At 40.3% G+C, this 24,482-nt stretch overlaps 1 protein-coding gene across 8 annotated transcripts in view; it reads left to right on the forward strand.

The window, feature by feature from the left end:
* The window catches only part of LOC147182003 (activated CDC42 kinase 1-like), a 57,206-nt gene extending 37,716 nt beyond the window's left edge, over positions 1-19,490 (forward strand). For 5 of the 8 annotated variants that reach the window (XM_086098110.1, XM_086098126.1, XM_086098120.1 and 2 more), the window contains 16 exons: positions 84-154; positions 3,922-4,191; positions 4,279-4,431; positions 4,848-5,011; positions 5,591-5,710; positions 5,822-5,948; positions 6,114-6,260; positions 6,940-7,034; positions 7,315-7,509; positions 7,737-7,828; positions 9,275-9,397; positions 9,597-10,030; positions 11,397-12,521; positions 13,541-13,636; positions 14,836-14,966; positions 15,601-19,490. In XM_086098110.1, coding sequence (XP_085954236.1) covers positions 84-154; positions 3,922-4,191; positions 4,279-4,431; positions 4,848-5,011; positions 5,591-5,710; positions 5,822-5,948; positions 6,114-6,260; positions 6,940-7,034; positions 7,315-7,509; positions 7,737-7,828; positions 9,275-9,397; positions 9,597-10,030; positions 11,397-12,521; positions 13,541-13,636; positions 14,836-14,966; positions 15,601-15,607 — 3,350 coding nt within the window. In that variant the 3' untranslated portion in view covers positions 15,608-19,490. The remainder of the gene's footprint in view (positions 1-83; positions 155-3,921; positions 4,192-4,278; positions 4,432-4,847; positions 5,012-5,590; positions 5,711-5,821; positions 5,949-6,113; positions 6,261-6,939; positions 7,035-7,314; positions 7,510-7,736; positions 7,829-9,274; positions 9,398-9,596; positions 10,031-11,396; positions 12,522-13,540; positions 13,637-14,835; positions 14,967-15,600) is intronic. The other 3 variants (XM_086098092.1, XM_086098102.1, XM_086098136.1) reach the window with 3 other exon arrangements.
* The last annotated feature ends 4,992 nt before the right edge of the window (positions 19,491-24,482 follow it).

A 24,482-nucleotide genomic window follows, 5' to 3' on the forward strand; every position in this document is an offset into this window, starting at 1 on the left:
CTGCACTAACTGTAGTGTTTAGTACTAGTTTATTGCTGTATTTCTGCATTGGCATGATATCTATTATTTTCTTGATTAAAAAGGGCAGAGACGACTGTGGGAGGCTGTAAAAAGGAAGAAAGCAATGTGCAAGCGCAAGTCCTGGATGAGCAAGGTGGACACAAATCACCTACACAAACACACACACACACACATATTATTGAGGATGAATGGCATGTGTGACAACTTTGCATGACGGCATCTGTCTGTCGGACACAGTACGGAAATCTTTTACGTTAACATGCCATTTGTCTTGCTTGTGGGCACAAACCATTTAACCTCAAAATGTAAAGCGCACAACGGAATACAAGTTAGGTACACTTGTAGGTTTGCCATTGCTTGTGGCGTAAAGATATTTTGCTTTGGTTCACATGACTATTATAGCTTGGAAACATAGTTCTAAAACAATAAGAAGAAAAAAATGAGTCAGTGGAGTACTTTAGTGTATGTAGTTTGTAGTAGGAGTGGCAATCTTTGAATGTCTCACGATTCGATTTGATTCCGATTTTTGGGTCTGTGATTCGATTCAGAATCGATTAAGAACGATTTTTGATTCAAAATGATTTGATTGACAATGATTTTTGCTTCAATCTATAGATGTGCAAGGAATTGTAATGATTTACTCCAGTCTGACTCGCTAATGCTAACTAGTGCGCTACTCACGGCACTTTTATCACTCAAAAGAACGGCTCCACACTGCAAAAAAACAACTTCTATTGGAATAACTTGATCGTGACTTTTTCTTTCTCCTCTCTAATGTGGCTACAACTTAACAGCGTATTAGACCGCGTGGAACCACACTGCCCCTAAGTGGCCAAATCGGGTACAACATGAACAGCACTCCAAATAAAGGCACACACAGACAAAGGCAAGACAGTATAAAATCATTTAAATAAAATTGATTTTGGGACATTTAAAATCGATTCGGAATCATACTAAATGAGAATCGCGATTCTTATGAGAATCGATTTTTTGCCACACCCCTAGTTTGTAGCTTTTAGTAGGGAGAATGGGCTAGACCTCAACAGGGCTCATTTATGCAACTAAATTGGTGGTATTAGTTTTTCAGTGTGTGCGAGTAACAATTTCATCTCGTCATGCTAGTGCAAGTGCATATGTTTTAATGGTTCCACCAACACTGGCACAACATTTGAGATTGTGTTTCAGTCACCTTCTTTAGCCTTTTGTAGTTTCTGCATTATACATAAGTCGGTGTGCATGTTTTTCTATTCATAAATATTTCCAAGCGAAGGTTAAGCGTTCCAAACATGCACATTGCTCCAAACGGCCCCGTCGATGAACATGATGCATACATGCGTGTTTATAATCCAATGGTGGGGAAAAACACAACAAACTAAAAGCAAGCAGCACCTGTATTGGTTGTTGGACCGTTTGATGAAATACTGGTAGATCTCCTTATATAAGCGCTTATCAATGCGAGCGAAATCTTCATTCTAATTCATGGTGACTCGTGGTCATTATTTTGTTTCTTTTGCATCATTCTAAGAGCTATTTTTGCACATTTGAAGTAAAACATTTTGCCTTTCACATGTACATTAGCATGTGAGAGGCAAACAGTCAATCATGGGGAACACGGTGCATGAAGCGTCAACGAGACTTTTTGCTGTAAGAAACATGTTTACGCTGAACCCTCACCATTGGCAGCCATGACGCAAATAACAAAAATGTGCAAATAATAGATGACCCTCCTAACATGTAAACGTTTATGATAATAGTTGAAATCGTATATATACCCCAATGAGTCCAAAATGCTTTAATATCATTTCAAACCTAACTCTAACTTGTCCGCATGTCCTACAGTGTGTGATTATCTGATGAACGCATGATTTGAATAGCTCCCCTTTTTTCTTCTTTGACTTATTTCAACTTCTGCCCAGTCATCGTCAGGATATTTTGAATGTTGAGCCTCCTATTAGAAATTACACAGTGCCTCACACGGTGTTTTTGAAAACGGATACAGCAGTATGTCATGTCTGGTACGGTTTGAATGTGACACCATACACCGCCTGCTACTGTTTATATTTGGTCAGTCATGCTTGGAACCGACGATTCATTGATACATCTTTGTAATTATCCAATTTCTGTGTACTGACTTTTGTTGGGCGCCTCATTATGATTCCAAATTTGTGTCTGGAATGAGGTTTACAACATTCTTGAGGGAAACATCAACATTATGGCATAGCTGTGGGATTTGCTGTCAATGTGAGTGCTGGCTAAATTATATATTAAATATGTTTTTGGGGACAAAATACTATGGTAGCTTTCTCCTCTCTTTGAGCTTCTAAATTGAGAGTGTCTGCTCAGTCAGCTGGCACATTGTACGAGCAAGGGGAACTAAAAACCCTCCTCACACATGCTCACATTCAGCTTACTTAATCTAATAGTGCTTGGCCTGAAAGCACTTCCTTGCAGAGAAGTTATTTCCCGTTGCGTCCTTAATGATAGGTGCATGTCTGTGCATTTGCATAGTTGCTCAGTGACTGCATAGACATCATCACATTTGGTCAAAAACAAGGCAACAACAGGTCACTTGTGTATTCATTACTCAGCACGTGTGCTTGTATAAAGTCCTTTTTTTTTTTGCATATATAGACAAAATTGTATCCAGAACTTTATATATTTTTTTGCAACCACAAAAATAAAGCTGTGCCAGACTTTGATTCAATTTTTTTCACACTCCTTTTTTCAGTGTTAGAGAGTGCAAAAAAAACAACAACTTTAGCAATATGTATAAACTGTGCCACAAGTTCTGCCTTTGTTATCTATTAGGCAATAATCGTGCGATGCTGTAACGATGATTTGCTGATTTGAGACATTCAGTGAATGTGTGCTGGTAAGAAAAGGAAACAGGGTCAGCTCAGTGTGAAGGAGGGCTTTAGAATCTGCTCAAACATTCCTGAGGGTTCATTGTTTAATTTCTGAAGTTGCTCTATGTGACTCAATATGGCCTCTAAAGTTTATTTTTACTTTCCTAAAAATCTGATCTGAAGCAATATTGTGCTGTAGGCTTCTGGTTGACGTTTTGCTCTTTATGCTCATTTTTTTTTATTGTTAATGTTCAATTTCAGTTTTTGCTGCCACTTAAATCAATAGTTCTCAATAATGTCAATAATTAGGGACAGTTGACTGAATTAATTGAATGAATATGGAGATAATTAATAGCCAGTTATGGTTTTATTGTTTAAAAACAAAACCTTTTTAATGAAATGGGAGACTCTCTCTACATTTTCCCAACTTGGGTTTTAAAGCTAGCGTTTTATTGAGCAAAATAATGCAGCCTGCATATATTTCCTCATACTGCAGATTAGGGGCAGGCGAGTACTGATACCAGGTATCGGTATCAGGCCGATACCCGGCCTTATTGCAAGGTATTGGTACTCACGATGGCTGTCGATACCAGTATTTTTTGGCCGTTTTACAATTAAGAACTAAAGGCATATGTGTCTGACTGGATTATTAGTTTCATTTCATTGATGCATTTTTTTATACAATTTATGTATAATGTGTGTTTTTTTTTTGTGTTTTTTGTTTTACAAAATATGTATTTTATGAACAAATAAAAATTTCCATTAATTTCATGCAATTTTAAATGCTATATTTGAATATATTGGTCTTTCTTTACATTTGTGTCAGTTTTTTGTTTTATGTACTAAGTACTATCAGTACTTGGTATCGGTGACTACTCAAGACTTGAGTACTCGTACAGGTATCGACTGCGGATGTAACTAAACTTCCCATAGCTAAAGTCATGCTGTTCCTTAGAAGACAAAGTGATTGTTACTGAATCCATTTGCTTGTTTCTATGTACTTTTTTGACTTCCAGATTGACTTTGTTGTTCTCGCCCTTAATTCCTGTGTTAGGTGTTCAGTGGTAAGCGTCCAGATGGGGGGGACTTTCCCCAGCAGGGCCAGCCCACCTCCTCCTTCCGTAAGCTGTCTCCCACACCTCCCCTGGGCCTGGTGGAGGGAGTCCTGACCACACATCCAGCTGGCGATGTCCCTCTTGACGGCCACCAGCAGGCTCTGACCTGCCTCATCCCAGAGAAGGACCTGACTCTCCTTGAAAAGCTGGGAGACGGATCTTTCGGTGTTGTGAAGAGAGGAGAGTGGCTGACTCCTGCAGGGAAGATAGTGAGGAGCCGTTCAGTTTCCGCATATGCGCTAAAATATGTTTGTTGAGAAAGCTGTATCGGCGTACATCGTTGCCCTACTTTTCAGATTAACGTAGCTGTGAAGTGCTTGAAGACAGATGTGCTCACTCAGCCCGATGCTTTGGAAGATTTCACCTGTGAGGTCAACGCCATGCACTCGCTGGATCACCAGAACCTCATTCGCCTCTACGGTGTGGTGCTCACACACCCAATGAAGATGGTAGTGCACACACAGAACAACACCCACAGAGGGAGGACGATGCAAACATATAGACACATGTGCGCATACATGTTAAACTCATTCCGCTAACATGCGCATGACCTTAGTCAATTCTAATCTGCTTTGGCATCACCGGGCCTTTGTGTGAGAGTGATGAGAGGATGGAGGAAAGCAGGGAGAAACAGGAAGGGAGGAGAGCAAGTGTACTCGGGGCAAAAATAGTCGCCTTTTTAACACAGTGCTACCTTTGAGTGCCAAATAGTTTGTGAGCTACGTCATTACTTTTAGCCTTCCTGTTTTTGTCACGTTACTTTGTCAACATAACATGCTCTTTCTCAGATTTTTCGGTTGTTGTTTCTTTAACTGACTTTTCAGCCATTCATTCCCCGCTTTGTCTTTCTCTGCATGTGCTGTAGGTGACCGAGCTGGCGCCACTTGGCTCTCTGCTGGAGCGCTTGCGGTGCGTCCATCCTCAGGGCCCCGTGTTGATCCACACTCTGTGTCAGTATGCTGTGCAGGTGGCCTGTGGTATGGCCTATCTAGAGCAGAGGCGGTTTATCCACAGGGATCTGGCGGCCAGGTACAGTAGAGCCAAGCAGGATTCGATTTTGAGCTTTTAACAGGCTGAAAATCTTTTTGGGGTGGTGTTCGTCGACTCTGTATTTAATTGCTAGTATTTTCCCTTTGAAATGTTTTCGTGGCATCTGACGTTATTGCATGAATATAGACTGCTTCTCACTTCTCCACCCAGACATTTGTAGACTATTACAGGGTGACTTGGCCCACAGGCTAAATGAGTCACTTCCTGGCTGGTCTTGCCCAAATGTAGTCAATTATAAAACCTCAATAGGCACCACAAATTTTCACAGTTAATTTATACATACAGATGATGATGTTACACATTTTGTATTTTGTCAGAGTTAATTGTGTAACATGTGTAATAGCAGGCTGACATGCCATGGTTAAAACTTCCATTTCTTGCATGTGCAATACATTCTCAGGACTATGTTATGAAGAACATAAACACACTACTAGTACCTACTGAAATATTGTTAGATGATGCAGCATGCAACTTTTAAAATACAGTTACTGTAGAACTTATGTAGCACATTTGTTGTTATTAAATATGCAACGTTGTGGTTAAAATGTGACTCTTCAGGAATATCTTGCTGGCATCAGCTCACAGAGTGAAAATTGGTGATTTTGGCCTCATGAGGGCGCTACCGAACAATCATGAGCATTATGTCATGCAGGAACACCGGAAGGTTCCCTTTGCGTGGTGAGTGAACCAATGTGAGAAAGCAATACATTTGAGCTCATGACCTTTGAAATTGGGACATCTGATGTATTAGAATCTAATAATTAAAATAAGTCATTTTCTGTACCACAGGTGCGCCCCTGAGAGTCTGAAGACCAGAACATTCTCTCATGCTACTGACACGTGGATGTTTGGCGTGACTCTATGGGAGATGTTCACGCATGGCCAGGAGCCTTGGGTAGGCCTCAATGGGAGCCAGGTAGATACATACATTTCAGTTAAGTAGTAAATATGATTAGGGAATAAATATTGTCTAAATAGTATTTATAATAGAAATTAAAGTGTGGATCAAAAGTACCCAATACCGACAATTGCATATTTAATCAACAAAGTTTTGTTGTTGTTGTGTTTTGTTTTTCTGCAGATCCTGCATAAAATTGATAAAGAAAGTGAACGCCTTCCTACGCCAGAGGACTGTCCACAGGATATTTACAACGTCATGCTGCAGTGCTGGGCGCAGAAATCAGATGACAGACCAACTTTTCTAGCCCTGCGGGAGTTCTTACTTGAGGTAAAGTGGCAACTGTTTTTGAGCAACTATATTTTTGGGGGATCTATACACTCAACAATACAGAAGAAAAGTAGCATGAATTTCAGTCTTGGATGAGTCCCAATACATAAAATTACCTTTAATGACACCTAGTGGACATTTCTTAAAGTAGCTGTTCAAATGTTTGCAGAAAGTGCAGCGGGCAGACTTCTGCCAACATTTTCACAGGAAAGAAAACAGTGAATGGCTCCAAAAAGGCGTCTAATAAAAAAGTGGAAACACTCAATACCATGCTAACATATTAAAATAAATCTCTGAAAAAATGAAATGTCTTTACAAAATGTCTGATAGGAATTAGAATTAACTACCAATTGTGCATTTTGGATCAGACTTTGAGAATTTGTCATTTGTGTCTGTTTTAAAGATTTGATTTCATGAAATAAGATGTTATCAGTATTTATGTTTTATATAACTCATCAGAGTTTTGACTCTCACCAAAATGTAGCCGCTCGAAAAGCCCATTTGGAAAAGGAGGGAAAAAAGCGAACGGATAAACCCACACAAATAAAACTTCTGTTGAGTGGCGATGCATAACTACCATGACGAACATTTGACAGAGTAATGTTCCCGTTAGGTGATGCCTCAATATAGAGTGTTGCTTGTTTGCATTTGTTTCTGACACGCATATCATGTGTTTCAGACCATGCCGACGGACATGTGTGCGCTGCAGGACTTTGATGAGCAAGATAAGCTCCTGATTCAGACTGATGATGTCATCACAATCATCGAGGGCAGGTGAGAGTCATTTTTTGTTATTTCACTTGTTGAATACATGTAAATAGGCAGTCAAAAGTGTTCAGTGTTAATTTAATCAGAGGTGGAATCTGGTTGTCATTGCTTATCATGCAGCTGGAATATTTTTTTTTTCTTCATCATTACTGGTAAATTCAGTAATCAAAGATTGTATTTTGGGGGGAAACCTTGCAATTGTGCAAAGTAAGTTTGAAACACAAATGGCTTGACTATGGATCTTTTTATTTTCATTATAATTTATCTTTTTTTTTTCGTATTTCAGAGCCGAGAATTATTGGTGGCGAGGTCAAAATAAACGTACACTCAAAGTGGGACAGTTTCCCAGGCACGTGGTGACATCAGTGGCGGGTTTGTCAGCTCGTGACATCAGCCGACCACTTAAGAACAGCTTCATCCACACGGGCCATGGAGATGCCAACCCTCATCATTGCTGGGGATTCCCTGGCAGGATTGACGAGTAAAGACCTCTAATTGCTTTATTGTAGTTTGGATAACAAATTACTTGAATTAGGTCAAAGATGTTTAATGCAATGTTCAAACAATACCCTTTTTGCATACTGTAATAACAGGAAAATGACTATAATTCACACTTGAACCAGTAGATGGCAGTAGCTCATTATAGTAGAAGGTTTTTGATGATCATGATGGTGATGGCCTTGCTGTATGCCCCCCTCTCCCTACCAGTTTGTATCTTGGGAATCCTATGAATCCTCCTGATGTTCTGGGTTTGGACCTGAGTGCAGCTCGGCCCACTCAGCTACCAGGGCGAGCTAAAAGTGAGTAGATAACATAACGTAGTCGTAAAGGTTACTTTCTGATGATCATTTTTTGCCCCTTTTTTGATCGGACTTAGTGTTAGGTGATAGATTAGTTCCTGACAACATCTTAGTTTTTGTACTAAACATGATTTTAGGATATGACAGCACGGTGAGGTCATAGTTGAGTAATCTGACTTCCTCCCACATTCCAAAATTATGCACGGTAGGTTTATTGATAGCTTAATTGATTCTAAATTGTCTAAAGGTGTGAATGGGAACCTAATGAGAGTAAGTGGTATAGAAAATGTATGTATGGATATTTGATTGTGCTTTATCAATCTGATAAATTACACTTGTACTATTACTACCAATATTCTAGGCCATCCTCAACACTCAGTTAGGTAGCTGCCGCCATTGTGTAGAGCCATAAATATGGATCTAACAAATTTGGTTTGAACCGGAAAATCTATTTTGTATTTTAAAGATGCATGTGCATTGAACCGAACCGAATTGAATCGTTCCACTTTGAAATATATCAAGATACATATCAACTTGTCTTTTATTGTAGAGATATATCTAAAAAGCAAATTGCACTTGTCCAGTACTACAGAGAGTTTTATTTCAATGTATGTAAAATGCAGAGGGTGGGCACTTGTGTCGCCCATCTGTTCTCCTCGAAAAAATACACGGACTGATAAAGACTGTCCGGTACTGATCCATATAAACTGATGAAAACCTGCTTCATTTGGTGCTTAGTCCGTTTCGCACCATAACGCATTTGCTGAATATGTGGGCCCCCGCCATAAATGTGGGCATTTGTCAACAACGGGAAGAGACGAGAGATGTGAGTGCCCATCTCTGGTAAAATTATCACAAAAAAAGTCATAGCGTCATACCCTGTCAAACTAGGCCGTTCCATATCAAATCAAATCGAATCCTCTTCCCATTGAGTAGAATGGAATCGTTCCACTTTCAAAACAAACCTTCCTTGAATGGTTTCACACCCCACATATTGAAAACAGTATTAAATTGTCTTTTCTGGAGAGATGCACACCGCTACTAAATAAATCAAAATAAAATAAATAATAAAATGTAAACGGCTTTATTTTAAGTAAACAAAGCGCGCGACTTCGAAAGGGTAAATTTAACAACTAGATCATTTATGAGGTTTACTGCTGGCTGTGTACACTACAACTTGTAGTACCGTTTTGTTCTGCTACTTTCCTGCAAGACTCATATTCTCCTGTGTAAGCATCTATATTGATATTCTCATTATTGTTATATATGTCCAGGAGTCCTGTCAAATTTGCTGTTTTTCATTTGAGTCACGAATATCCTTTTGCTTGACTTTGAAATGCCCTTGAAAAATCTTCTCGACTTGCTTGAATAGCATCTTTTTTCACCTACTTGCTGTCCTTTTCCCTTTTCATTCTTTGCACTGCGGTGGCTGTATTTTGTTTCCAGAAGAGCCTCCTCCTCGCCCTCCTCAGCCAGCAGTGGTAATCAAGAGTAAGTCTGCTTTCTCTCAGCAGCTCCTCACCCATTGCGCCTGTCCTCTCTGTTCCCTTCTAGCTCCGCTCTTCAAAGGTACACCTCATGCATTTTTCCTCTTGTTTGCTTGTTGTGCAGTGACTCTACCATTACTTTTATTTTCCATTCCAACACATCATTGTTTCTCTATTTTCCCGCTATCAGGCGCCCTTGCTGTGCACTATGCATTTATGTGCTGTGAACTCATCCTCCAGTCTCACAAAAGTAATGAATTATTTTGCACGTTTCTTCCTAGAGCCTTGTTACGATGCAGTGCATCAGGATGAGGACCTGACATCCGCAGGACTGAGGAGACCGTCGCTTCAGAAAACGAGCTCTGTCAAAGGTCTCAAACTTAGACCAACGGCATGGGTGTCTTCTTCCAAACAGTGGACGGACAAGACTTTTGAGTCAAGCCACTGTCCCTGGAGAGAAGTGTCCCTCATTGACTTTGGGGAAGAGTTTGCCTCGCCCACACCCTCCCCGTCACCTGTGGTGGAAATCCCAATCCCCTGTCTCGCAAAGCTGGCTTTGGAAGCAGAAAACCTCTTGGACCGGACACCTCCTCAGAGTCCCTCCAAATCGTTGCCCCGCCCTCTTCACCCCACCCCGGTGGTGGACTGGGATGCACGGCCCTTACCCCCACCCCCGGCGTATGACGATGTAGCCCAGGATGAAGACGATATGGAGGTGGGGTAGGACACAATCCATATGAGTTTCATCGAAGTGCATATAGGCTTTTATCTTACAAATGATGGAGTCACTATACAAAATGTGGAAATACGCAACAATCAATCAGCATTTGCTGATTCAATTATAAATGTTTTTTTTTAAACAGACCTCTTCATCATGCTGTTCACTTTTTGTGACCAGGGCGACACCTAACTATTGATCAAGGGTTATAGCTTTGGAATTTTCATTTTAGTTAGTTTTTATTTCGTTTTTTGAGTTTTATTTTTTTTAAATTGAGTTAGTTTTTAATTAGTTTTCAGGGTGGTTCTGTTCTTATTAGTATTAGTTGTTTTTTTTAACGCTTAAAGTAACTAGCGTTGCATTTTGTCTAAGTTAAATGAAAAGCAGGTGAGACGAGCCATTGGAGCCAAAAGTCAAGCACACAAAATTGTCGCCCAGGAGCGACATCGTCTGAAGGTGCTTTTCTATTGGCTGCTGTTAGATGATGTCACTTCTGTGTGACACTTTTTCAGACGTCCTCATTCCGGTTAATATCGCAATAATATACTTAAAATCACATTTAAAATCAACCCAAAAGGCTCATGTATTAAATTAATTACCAAGGACAATTTTCTTTTAATTTTTTTGTAGTTTCGTAAACGTAAAATGTAGTTTAAGTTAGTTTTTGTTTTTTTTAAAAGCATTTTCGTTTTTATTTTATTTTAATAAACAACAAAACTCTGTAATTGCAACGTTTCAAACAGAATGTTCTCAGAGGGAAGTGAGTTTAGAGTGTCATCAGCTAATTGCAACAGAGAGACAGATACTGGAAGAGTCACAGAAAGTCATAAAAGTGTACGTACTTGCACATTTATTGGTCGATTCATGGATCAAACATGTTGAAAATGTTGCTGTTCGGCTCCTGTTCGGAAACTGTGCACAAGTAATGAAATTTAACAGTTCTGTTGGCTACCCAAGTATTAAGAGAAGGTCAAATTAGGTGTAGCTTTAAAAAGGGCCTATTGGCACTTAGAACTGTGCGTCGGTAGTTCGAGTTTCTTGGTCGCTTGATGCCCAGTCCATACTTGTTGTTAAAGAATAGCAGTCTGCTTTTTTTCCCTCCCTTAGGCAAACTGTGTTTAAATGATGATTTCTTAACTATAAACAAGATGACTTGTCAAGTCATGTAGTTCAAGTCCAAGTCAAGTCATTCCCAAGTTTTTGGCAAGCAACTCGCAAGCCCTAAAAATGTCTTTGAGTCAAGTCATGTGACTCAAGTCTCCCATGTCTGTACAAATGTGTGTCATTTGAATTTTTATGAGAGGAATGCTATATTTATTAACAGTTTTCAACACACATCCATCCATTTTCTTTATCATCTTAGGTGAGTTCCATCAATAGCATGGAGCAACAGCACAGTGAGGAGCAGAAGAATGTCCATATCCCACAGGAGGACTTCTCGTCTGGACAGGAAGTGGAGGGTGTGATCCGTGTCTCCAGAGCTACAGACAAAGCAGGCCTCGAAGATAACCTCTTTCTCCCCAGCAAGCACAGCCAGGGCCCAACTACCTCATTCTCCCAGTCAGCAGAAATATTCCAGGAACTCCAGCAAGAGTGCATGAGGAGGCTCAATGTCCCGACATTATGTCTGCAGGCGCACCCGTCCTCCCCTGAAGACAAACCCCAGATCCCTCCTCGTGTCCCTATTCCCCCTCGCCCAATTAAAAGAGGCGACTACTCCTCTGCTCGTTGGTCAAGGGACCTGTCGCTGTCCCCAACCCCGCCCAACACCACCGAAGACATTTCAAGCTCAGAGCAGGACCGGCCGCCGCAAATCCCTCCGAGGGAGCCTTTGTCGCAGCCTGGCTCCAGGACGCCCAGCCCCAAAGGCCTGGAAGTGGGCTCCCCGCAGCAGAGAGTCTACTCTGTCAGTCCCACCACCATGCCAGTTGCCTTTACCACCTGCCCCTCAACAACACACACCTACAGCTCCTACCTCTCCACCTCTCCAGGTAAATTCATGCCTACTACGCACAGCTTTGCCTCAGACCCCAAATATGCTGCACCCAAAGTGATCCAGGCACAGGAGAAGGACTTTGCAAACAAGGGGCCCTGCATCCTCCCCATTGTCCGTGATGGGCGGAAAGTCAGTAACACTCACTATTACCTTCTGCCGGAGAGGCCGCCCTACCTTGACAAATACGACCGCTTCTTCAGGGAGGCCGAGAGCCTGACTGGCAGCACTGCGGAGGGCAGACACGTACGGCAAGCTAACACTGCTACGGTCCGACCCATGGTGCTCAGCACTTTGCAGGGGCAGGGACAGGGGGTTGTCCCACTGGGTGATCTGAAGACTAATTTCTCCTCCGGCAATCTTGGACCATGGACAGGAATGAAGACATCAGTTAGTCTCTCTGGTATTTGTGCAGAAGGTTTGACAACACCAGCAGGCAGCGCTTACTGTCCCAGGACAGACGGATTGGAAAACTCAGCTGACAAAGTCAAAGTGGTAATGTTGTTAAATATTTATTTGCTTGCTAATAATGACCATATTAGTAATGAATACCTCTCTGACTATCAAACCGCAATATTATCTTAATAGGCAAAGGTAAAGGCAAATTATACAGTGTTAGTGCAGTATTGTATCTCATAATGTGCAAGTTCAATGCATTATAGTGCATGGATGGGGTATTACCTATACCAGGTATCAGTATTGGGCAGATACTAGACCTTATTTCAATGTATTGGTACTTCTAGTTTTACGATCAGGAACTAGAAATTTGAAATTAGAGCTATAGAAAATTGTCATTAATTTCATGCAATTTTAAGGACAAATTGAGATGTATAGGACTTTTTTTTTAAAGGGATAGTGTGTGTAGGATTTAGTGTCACCTATTGGTGAACTAATAATAACTCTGGTGGTGCTTGCAGCTAATGTCGGACCCAATGGGTCGACCGCCGCTTACCTTCCACAGCTGGCACCTACAGGTGGCCGTCGCTGAGTCCCGTGTTTCGGGCTCCCCCTGCTAGTTTCTCCCACTAGCTACTCCATCTGGTTCTTGCTAGCAGCTGTTGTTAGCCGCTCCAGCAAGTCCTTGCTAGCTACTCTTGTTAGCTGCTCCCACTAGCTCCTGCTCGCTGCACTGCCCGCTCACTCCAAATATAATAATTGGTAGTAGGCTTGCGAAGAGTGGCCTTTCGAGGCACCGGCGTGTGTGTACTTCCAAACTGTTGCATTCTATTAGTTCAACACTAGATGGCACAACATTTTACACACTGTCCCTTTAAAACTATGTTGTTTTTGGGGGGAGGGAAGGTAGTGTTGTATAAAAACAAAGTAGTGTGTGGTGTCGGATCTTGGTATTAGTATCAGTGATTACTCAAACGTTGAGTTCTCATACTGGTTTTAGTCTGGGAACAAAGGGTTTTTTTGCTAGCAGATTATTGTATTAATCTTTGGTGTAAAAAGTGTCTTGATGTAAATTGACATTCTCCTTCTTGATTTGACTGTCTTATTGTGTCACACAGGTGCAGGAGGCAGTTCACGGTGTAACGTTAGAAGAATGCCAAACTGCCCTCCACAACCACAACTGGAATATTCAGAAAGCTGTGCATTACCTCAAGGTAAGAACATTTGTCATTAGTAACATGCATTACAGATGTTTTTGTTTATGAAAAACCTGAATCACAACATTTGAATTCTCCAATTAGAACTCTAAATTCTTCTACAATTTCCTTATGGCATGTATATGAAAAACAGGACAATCCGAGGACACTTTTTTCCCCTTTTTTTTTTTTTTATGAAATTGCCCATACCTCCATATTCCATCACTACCTGTCTTCTACATTGACCAGGCAACATTACTAATCTATCATCTTCATTATTTTGTGTCATAATATGAGGGGTGTGTCCTGATATGTCCTTGACAGTCACTGATTCATGCTTCTATCAATATATTTTTTCATCAAGAGCCTGCTTGCCATCATTCAGTCTGTTTTCTTTCCATCACTTCACATCATTGTTATATTTTCCGAAAACCAAGGGAAAAATCATTAACATTTCAGACGTAAATTATTGCTTTATGTATAAAGTAAAAATCCCCACATCAAAGACAAAAGATTTAAAACTGTTTTAACAGCCCCAAGTCTATTGTCGAATCATTATAATCCATCAAAATAAAGGCCCATTGTAATAGAGGCAACATTTGTGGTGCACTGAGGGAAGTGCAGTCGTCGGTGGTAAAATGTTTTGCTGCTCCACAGAGATCCTGTTTGCTGCATTCCAGGTCAACCCTTGCACCATTCTGAGTAATAATATTTTATGTACAGCATACTGTAACTGCAAACAGGTAGTCATTGAAAGTTGATGTTTGCCTTTTTTTTCCCCCCTACGTGGATTCCTCTAAGGCTATAACGCGCTTTGTTGATCCTTGCGGGAAAATTAGGCCATTGCAGCTGTGATGAACAGGTTGTAAATATTTCTGCCGCTCCCTCCCTTGTTGTGTCTGCCACTGCTGTGCAGCTTACTTACTCTAACTGAAAGGTATGTGTGGATAGTAAAGGACTCGAGGGAGCAATTCAATGTTTCTTAATAACCAGCAAAAAGTTTAGAAGATAAAGAAAAAGGCCATCAAGAGGTTTTGCTTTCAATCCAAACAATGGTGGCGCATTTGGACTAAGCAGTTTTCAAATGGGCTTTGTGACTGCTTCAAGCACAAGAATGCTTCCATTGTTATGTTATGTCCGACAATAAAAATCATCCTCTCTCCCTCCTCCAAGTTCTTCAAGCTTGGAGTTTTAATCAGTGCTTTGTTTGCCCATAGGTGGAGCAGTTGTTTTGTTTGGGTCTGAGGAGCAGGCCCGAGTGTCTAAAGCTGCTGGAGATGTGTGACTGGAACCTGGAGGTGGCCGGCACTCAGATGTTGGATGACTATGGATCCACAACACAACAGAGGTACCGCTCACTTTGGTCATTGCAAGTTGACTCAATTATGCGCATACAGTATCCCCTTTGTTGCTCAAATTGTTCTTTACATACACACATCTTGTAAACTTCCGCCATAGAAGGACAAAAAACAACCCCCCCCCCCCCCCCCAAAAAAACCTGAGATATTTTAGCTAGCTAGCGAACAAACCTGGTGGTTTGGGATAGACATGGGGTAAAAAAATAAATTGTCCCAGGAAAATATTGGTAAACTGATATCGAGTGCTATATTGCAAAAATAAAAAATCCTTGCCACTCTTTTTTTCTTCTTTTTACATTTTGTGGCCTAACCCCTGCCCACATTACCACCACCTACAGAACTGGAGTAGAATTGTAAAAATAATTTCATAAATAAATAAAAAATGGGTGCATGTTAAGTATAGTTTGTCTTTGATAGAGTGTCATTGGTGTTGGTTATGTATTTTGTTGTATCAAATACGTTTTTGGGAGAACACATAGTTAAAAATATACGGCAAGGGTTCCATTGTAATCTTAAAGTGTTTGTGCTGTATCAAAAGTGATATGACTCCTATTGAGTTTTGATTGTATATTTATTTTCAAGGTTTTTCCCCTAATCTAATTCGAATCTTCCTCATTTTTGCAGGCTGTAAAGGAAACTCATTTTGAATTGATAACTTCAACAAGAAAAAGCTGGGAAAGGGGTCACCTTTACCACTGTGTTGCATCTTTCCTTTTAAGAACACTCAATAAGTGTTTGAAAACTGAGGACACAATTTGTTGAAGCGTTGTAGGTGGAATTATTTTCCATTCTTGCTTGATGTACAACCTGAGTTGTTCAACAGTCTAGTGTTTTTGCGCTTCATAAAGTTCCATACATTTATAGTGGGAGGCAGGTCTGGACTGCAGGCAGGCCAGTCTAGTATTTGCACTCTTTTACTACAAAGCCATACTGTTGTAACGCGTACAAGATGTCGCTTGGTGAATATGTTGTTGAATTAAGACATCCCTGAATGCTCCAAAACTTGTATGTTTCTTCCACCGTTAATGTTGCCGACCCAGATGCGCAAGTTAGCCATGTCATAGGCACTAACATACCCTCACAGATGCTGGCTTTTGAACTTTGCGTTGTCAACAATCTGGGTCATCCTTCTTCCTCTCTGACGTCCTCTCCTCTCTGGTTTCCAAAAACAGTTTGAAATGTGGACTCGTCAGACCACATCACATCATTGAGTCTCAGGCATTACATTCAAAATGAGATTTTAAAAAAAATGGGGGGGGGGGGCAATAATCAGTTTGAACATCAAATACATTGTATTTCCAGTGTTAGATAGAATAGAAGTTGAAAAGGATTTGCAAATCATTGCATTTAGTTTTTATTTACTTTTTATACAATGCCCAGCTTCATTGGAATTGACGTTTGTAGAACAAAATGTCAGCACCTCCTGAAAAAAGTTTCTCATATTTGGACTGAAAGAAGAAATTGCTCCACTTAAGAATTTGTATGAGTTTCCCAAAGCAGACATGGCAACAATCCTACTTTTCTGACACTGTTAGGTTTGTATGTCAAACTTTTTTGTCAGACTCTGAAAAATGAGTGCTACAATTACGGGTGAGGCATATCCTGGTCTTTTCTTCAAGTCGTTACAAAGTCCTGTTGGAAGCGAATGTGGAAGGTGATAATAAATTGGACAGCATGGATAGAATAACTTTTTTCACACCGGCCAACTTTGCCAAAAGGTCATCAAAAAATGTCATTTGTTTAGTCTCAATTGAAGGCAAAACGTTTCAATTGACTGCCTACATAGGTTTGGAGAACTCGCCACCAAGTTGACTCTTCTGTGCTCTCATGTCTGTCCTCAGTCAGGTCCGCCTTTCTTGAATAAAAGCAATATGTAGTCGCATCTTATAGCGCCAGAGAGCTTTCACAGAATTAGAGGGATGTCATTGTTCAACCATATCAGAAGGGTACAAAAGTATTTTCAAGGTGTTAAATTTATGATGGAGCACATTGAAGGCAGTCAAGTGGAGAAAATATGGCACATCAGTGACATTACCAAGAACTGGCCGTCTCGCCCCTCCTCATAAAAAGCTACATTTGTCTAAAAAAAATTATAATACTGTAAATCCCTCTCTCAAACACATACGGGCCAATATTTCCTCTATGGCGCAAACACAATACCACTCATCACTAAAATAACACTTCCAACCCCCTTTTTCCCTTGGAAAACGCATATTGGAGGTTTATCAGCATTTTTGGAAAGAGTTTTTCAACATGTGACATGTAGCATGTGATTTGGTTAATTATGAACACTCCACTTCCCAAGTTATAAGAGGGTGTGCACACTTGTGCAACCCCATTACCTACATTGTTTATTTTTGACTTGAAAGGTTTTCAGTTGAGTTGTACAGGTCACATTACTGATGGAAGAAGTTTTGAATTTTGGCATTTGAACCAGGGGTGTGTAGACTTTTTATGTCCACTCAATCAGGGTTTTTCCTGGCTCAAAATGAGGCAAAGGTGGTATCATCCTGACTATGATGGGTGACTACCGATACCAGGTATCAGTATCGGTGCCAATACCAGTCTTTTTTTAAGGTATCTCGCGGCGGTGACCTATACCATTATCGGCCGCCCTCCTGCAGCCATTTTACGATCAGGGATTAGAAATGAGAAATTATATGAATACAAAGTTAATTTTTGTCATTTTTTTAACAACAATCATTAAAAATTCATCCACGACTTTGGCCTCACAACCAGGAAATGGGCGTGTGCAAATGTTGCTCCATGATCTGTTTCTTCTTCGGTACATTAAAGTAGAAAAAAAATGCTTCTTCTTTGGTTGTTGCTTCAGGTCTTTTCGGTGCACTGCTGTTGATATAGCGCCTCCATAATGGCCCAACACTTCAACTGCAGTTAAAATGCGTTGCTGCCGAGCTTCAGCTGTGTTGAGCGATATCAGTAGGTGGGTTTCCATCCACCTATTTTTATTCGAATTTTCAAGAATTGCGACAAAGAAACTGGATGGAAACGGCAGAAATTCGGGGGGAAAAAGGCCCAAAATTTGCAAAAAAAGGAAAATGCGCTTTTTGGCGATGGAAAAAAGTTTTGCGACGACAAGACCGGATATACGTCGCACGTTTTGACCGATACTACGTCACACGCACGTTTGTAGTCGCAATAAATGGCGGATGATAAAGTAAGATATGTTTGGGGAGACGAAGAAACACGATTCTTTTTATAATTAATTAAAGAAAAAAAACATTTATGCAATTTTAGATGGCTTTATTAAAATCAGGTCTCAATGTAACGACACACTTCACTTACAAGCTAATAAGACAAACTACTTGCGTTCAGTCCGTCAAAACCAACATTCCCACCTGGAACTCCCCATTGTCACAAAGTTCCGTCACTACAACGTCATCTCGCGGCGCATATTCGCAAAAGAAGAGCGGATGGAAACGGGCATAAGTCGCATGTCCGTTTTGCGCAGTTTCACAAAATTTGCATAAACATTTCGAAACATTTGGATGGAAACCTGACTACTGGCTCAGGCTGGAGGTAGCGAGCAAATTCGGTGGAGGTGGCCGCCTCTGAATTTTGTACACAGGAAAAACCCTGCACTCTATAGTCTGAGCATTTGTTTCTATATTATGATGAAAACCTCTGATTTATTTTTCAATCAAATCCCTCAACAATGAGCTGTCAATATGTCATGAAACTCAATCCACATGGTAAGTATTTGGGCCTTTTGTTCAAAGAGAAAAGGAAATTAAAGACTTTCTCGAGTACTCGCAGCTTCTAAAATTCGCTTTCATGTGGTCGGCAAAACACAAACAATATGCCTGCGTCCTCCTTTCCCAAACAGACCCCCGATGATGGCTTGCCGTCTCTCAAAAATAATCCTGAGTGTTAACTGTCAGTCAGATGTTGACTTTTGAGCCCAAGGAGCTTTCAATAGCGACCAATCTTCAAGATAAGTTGAAAATATATTTCATGATGTGCTTATTTTGGATGACAAGAGTCAGTAAAGACATTCTTTCATGTGCAATAAGGCGGCTCGCGTCATAGCTCTTTGGGATGCAGGGAGAGAAAGAAAAAAAATGTTAGATACCATTTTCAGTGTCAAGCGTTTGGATTGGAATTTTGCCTTTTTGTAAAGAAGCAAGTTTCTCACCTGCGTGATTGTTTGGCGTCAATTTTGTTTTGAGCTGCTGTTTGAAGGACTGCGATGAACCTTGTGGTTTGATGATCAACTCAAAGTCACACTGATGTTTGACAACTCTTCTGTAAATGTTATGCATATTTGTCATGTGTTTTATATTGTTTTTGCTGTTTTTCTGTCCCCTCACACTTGTCATTTCTGCCTCATTTGTACCTGTATGTATTTGCTCCCCAATGTTTTCCCTTCATGCCGACTAAACAGATGTTTTAGTTTTTTCCTTCTTCTGGGCTGTTGGAAATGTTCATGGGAAGTTAATGCTGTCGAATTTATATGTATTTTTTACTAAAGAATAAATTATTTTCCAACTCTCTTTTCCCAGTTTATGAATCTTTTTTTCTCTGAGTCATCTTTGTGGAACATGAATTTACTGCTTAATTGGGATATCATGCTGCCTGGATTATGATTTTAGTAAATCCCATTCAGTTTCATTCAGTCATCACTCATGTTATGCGTATAGTATTTGGCTGCTTTATTCGGGAATCGTGCGATCTGGCATTATGTTTCACACTGATGATCTATTCACTTGTTGTGTCAATACACATTATTCAGTGTATTTAATTCAATCGTCCAGATTTGGTCTAAAGTGAATTGAAATGGGAACTTGATTTAGACGTCTAAATCAAGTCTAAATATGAACTACACTGTACATTGATCAATCACTCTTTAAATCGTAATAATCCAAGATTTTACCATCATTTATACAACCTACTGTTATTTATTTATTTATTTAATAGTTAATGTTTACTTGATTCATTGTATTGTCTAGATTCGAGCTAAAATATAGACCAATTATAGACTGGCTAATTTTGGTCTAAACTAAGACGAGACGTCTAATAGACAAACATTCATGCTCACATTATTAACTCCGGCCAATTTCAAGTCCATGTCTATACATCATACATGTAATGTGAAAAGAAGCCGGAGTACACAGAGAAAATCATGCAACACTCGACTAAATCCCAAAACCTCAGAACTGTGATGCAAACATGCTAACCACTAAGGTTGCGTTCACACTGCAGCTCAATTCCGATTTTTTCACAAGTATCTTATTTTTTCATGCAGTGTGAACGGTGCAATTCCGATTTTTTTCACATCCGACCTGGGTCTCTTTCGTATGTGGATATAAATCGGATATGTATGCGATGCATCTAATTCATACGTCATCAAAAGCCTGAAATGCGCTCTGCGCGGGCGGGAAAGAGTACTTGGAAGGGAGACTACTGACACGTCAGTGAATATATACAAAGCTGTTTTGAGTAACAGTGTTACATTTTTATTTGTCTTTAATTAAATCACACTTGAAACATGAAGCATAAAGTTGACGTGTGGCGATAGTAGAAATTCAGCCCTGCAGATGAACCGCGATGACGCGATGTCATCTTCGATAAACTTCTCAATAAAGGTTGAGGAGTGCCCCCTCATTTCCCCCAAATATTTCTACTACCCCTTCCAACCTCGCTACTCTGGCGACATGAGATGAAAAAAGAAGTCAGACGGATTTCTGTTGCTGTTTGTAAACGGCACGTTCAAAACTGACGCACGAGGAAGCCGAGGACAGCAGCCAACCAGGAGCGAGCGTGAAAACAGCCCACCAACCAGGAGCGCGGGCATTTATACAGTGCATTTGCAAAATGTGTGCAGACAAGACACATGAATCGAACTCCTAACACGTCCGCGAAACCAGTCCACCAGTCCACCAATCTGTAGCGTGCGTTGGTATTTGTACTGGCCATCGATGTTTCTGCAACATGCAGATGCTGTTGGAAGACTTCCCCCGGATCTCACATGCATTATTTTTGGATTGATTCAGACAACTCAATATCAATTGACCTTCAAACTGCGCAATTGCATTGCTTGCTTAGACAATTTATGCGAGGATGGACTGGGTTTATTTGTAAGCGAGCTTTAATTTTTGATTTAAAGCTGGAGCTTCACAATCTTATTCCAAATGATCCAAGAACATTTAAAGGATGGCGGAGGTGAGGAAACACCACAGCCCAACACTCAGTACATAATTCTTTAATAATTAGACATGCGGGAAAATCTCAATTCATCGCGATGATCAAGATGCATGCGTGAATGTGTGTGTACAGTATCATTCATTACAAAGTCCCTGAGCAAATTGCTAATGTTGTTGTTGCTGCTGTTAGAAATTTTGGAGCAGTGGGGCACCTGCAGGGTAATTAATGATAGATTGCTTTCATTATTATTATTTTTATTTTTTTTAAAGAATGGAAAAAAATAGTAAGATCAGAATGTAACAAATGATGTAAGCAGATAAGTGGATCTATTTTTGTTGCCTTTGAAATAATAATAACTAATGGTAGTTTTTTTATTTAAAAAAAAGTTTTAATTTTTTTAATTTTAGTATTTGTATTTATTTATTTTATTAAATGTATGGCGTATTTGTTGAAAAAAAAGGTCTAAAATGTATTGTCTAATAAAGAATTTCCCGAATGATTGTTCAACCTTCCTTCTTCTGTATGGACAAAAAAAATAATACAGAAATAAATACATTTAAAATGAACCCTGAAAACTCAAGCATGATATTAATTGCCAAAAACGGAAATGAGGGACATTTTCTCTATACTGTATAGTTAGTTTCAGTTTTATAACAGTAAAATCTAAAATGTAGTTTCAGTTACTTTTTATTCACAAAGATGTTCCAGTATCCCTTAAATTTGGACTTCTAGTCTGTTACACTCAATCCAAAGTAATCAGAATACACTACGAACGATATGTATTCAGGGAGGATGAGGATGTAAATTGAGGCAACCGAGTGACCGAGTAGTTCGCATGTCTCACAGATCTGACATTTGGGGTCTGAATCTTGTCTCTGGTCTTCAAGGTTTACATATTTTCCCTGTCCTTGCATTCATTTTCTCTGGGAACTCCAACACTCTGCATGTCATGTTAGTTAGAAGACTTTGAATGTCGCAGAAATGTGAATGGTTGATTCTCAAATGAGATCGGCTGGTCACCAGTCCAAGTAGTATCCCGCCTCTCGCCCAAACTCAGCTGGGATCGGCTCCAACTCACCTGCGACCCTAATGAGTGTGTAGAGAAAATGGATGGATTGGGCAACTTGGACCTTTGTTTCCCTCTGAGTCTTAATTATTTATCTCAATTGTATGCTTCCGATTGTGTGAGGACAGGCTGAATGAGGTCTATTTATATCCCAGCTGTGTCCCAGCGCACAAAGAAAGGTCCAGAAAGGCATGCTTGGCTGTGTTTGGTGTGAAAAAATGTCAGGACCCTGACGATGACATAACCCCCATGAAGCAGCAATGAGCTAAGCAAAAAGTTACCCGGACCAGATGGATATTATTTGGAATTTTATCTTCTCGCTTAAAACACCATGCACCTCACCCAAAGATTTTGTTATTACAAAAGGGACCAAGTTTTAGACTCCATCCGTGGCCAAGACAAGGATGCCCCCTCTACTCATCTCTTTTTGCAATATTTATTGAAACATTAGGAATAGTTTACCGCTCACTCTAATTGGTCTCATTGCAGCTGTCAAAATGGAAAACCTATTTGCCTCTCCCGCTGATGAATTGTGACGAAAAGTGTGTCATTACATGTTTCATCTTTCTGATGGTCCGGAAAAGCGACGGAAGGCACGATGGAGTCAAGAAAATACCTTGCCACTACCAGCATGTGGCAGTGCTGTGCTCCAATGGCAAATGCGTAGAAGAAGCCCATAGGCGTGCGTACACTACCACGAGAGAGAGCTATGCTACATTCACACCAAAAGCGTGGGATGCGTTCTGAAAGGGTTCTGTTAACATTATTAACATTGTTTTACTGTTTCGATTTATATTTTAACCGTTTTGATTTTAGTTAGAGCTGTGTAATAATAAGAAGACAGTTAATTCATATGTTATTCAATCTAAAGGAATGTCTAGTAAGGTTTCTGAGTTATCTGAATGAATAATGTCTGGAAGTGCACGCAGAGGTCTGTCCATAAATTACCTGGTCCAGGAGGTGCCGGGACCAATTGTTTACCCACATCTGTAGTGGACTAAGATAGGAACTGAAGTTTTATTATCTGTTTGTGTATTTCACTCTGCCAACAGGACAGGATGTAAAAGGGGGAGAGTATTTTTTTGTAAACACTGCTTTTGTATAAGTGAGGAGGAGTGGAGAGAGAAGGGCACATTTTGCGACCACTTCTGATTCAGCAAGGGTCCAAAGTGACTTTAGAAATTTCTAAATAATAAAGCTTGCAAGAAACCTCTTCACTAGATCTCAACTTTGAGTTTTATTTCAGCACGCAAGAAAACAGTGAATTGTTTTCTAACAGTTCCTTTGCTAGCATTTTGAGAGTTTTTTGGAACACCGGAGAGGTGAACAACTACTATAGTACTTCTATTTCTTTCCTGGCACTATACAGCCGGGGCACTATTTCCTCCAGCAGCGCCTTTTTTTTTATTATTTTTTTTTTTTTTTTTAGGTACGTGTTTACTTCCACTTAATCTGGCGGCCGGTGGTAGCGCTAAATAGCTTTAGCTATAGTATTTATTTTGTGGGATTTTGCACTTTACTAAATCTGCTGTATGGATGCTCCAAACGAAGTTTTGTTGTTCCTTTGTGACAATGACAGTTAGTGATGGGTAGCTTATAAGGTTTGTTTTGTTGACCACAATGCAAACGCGCCGCCTGAAACGCCTACCACGCAGTTGGTGCGAATGTAGCATGAATGTTGTGCAGACTTTAGCCGCCCCTTTGAAGCAGGAGTCCCCCGCAGTTTCTTCCGTTCACTTGAATTTGAGGTTACTGTGTTTGGGTCCGATAAATTCAACGTAGCTCATCCTGCTTGACACTCAGCATTAAGGGTTGGAATTGGGGGGTTAGATCACCAAATGATTCCCGAGCACGGCCCCTGCTGCTGCTCACCGCTCCCTTAGAGGATGGGTCAAATGCGGAGAGCAAATTTCGCCCCACTTAGGTGGGTGTGACAATCAGTGGTACTTTAACTTTAAAATCCCACTCAGCAGCTTTCTGCTTACTAGGAAACGTGACCCAGTTCAGCATTCAACTTAAATGCAGACTCTCCATGAAGATTTGAATTGCAGTTGTCCTAATACCGGTACTTTTGACCCTCTTAATTGTTTGAACAGGACCAAGCTCAACCATGACCCTAATTACACCCAGGGTTGGGAGGGTTACTTTTAAAATGTAATCTGTTACACTTACAAGTTACCTGCTAAAAAATGTAGTTAGTAACGTAATCCAAGTACCATAATATGAAAGTAATGTAACTGGATTACTTTTGGATTACTCCAATATTGAGTATGCT

The sequence above is a fragment of the Leptonotus elevatus genome, chromosome 1, assembly GCF_054856555.1.
Source record: "Leptonotus elevatus isolate MCC_2025b chromosome 1, RoL_Lele_1.0, whole genome shotgun sequence".
NCBI lineage: Eukaryota > Metazoa > Chordata > Actinopteri > Syngnathiformes > Syngnathidae > Leptonotus > Leptonotus elevatus.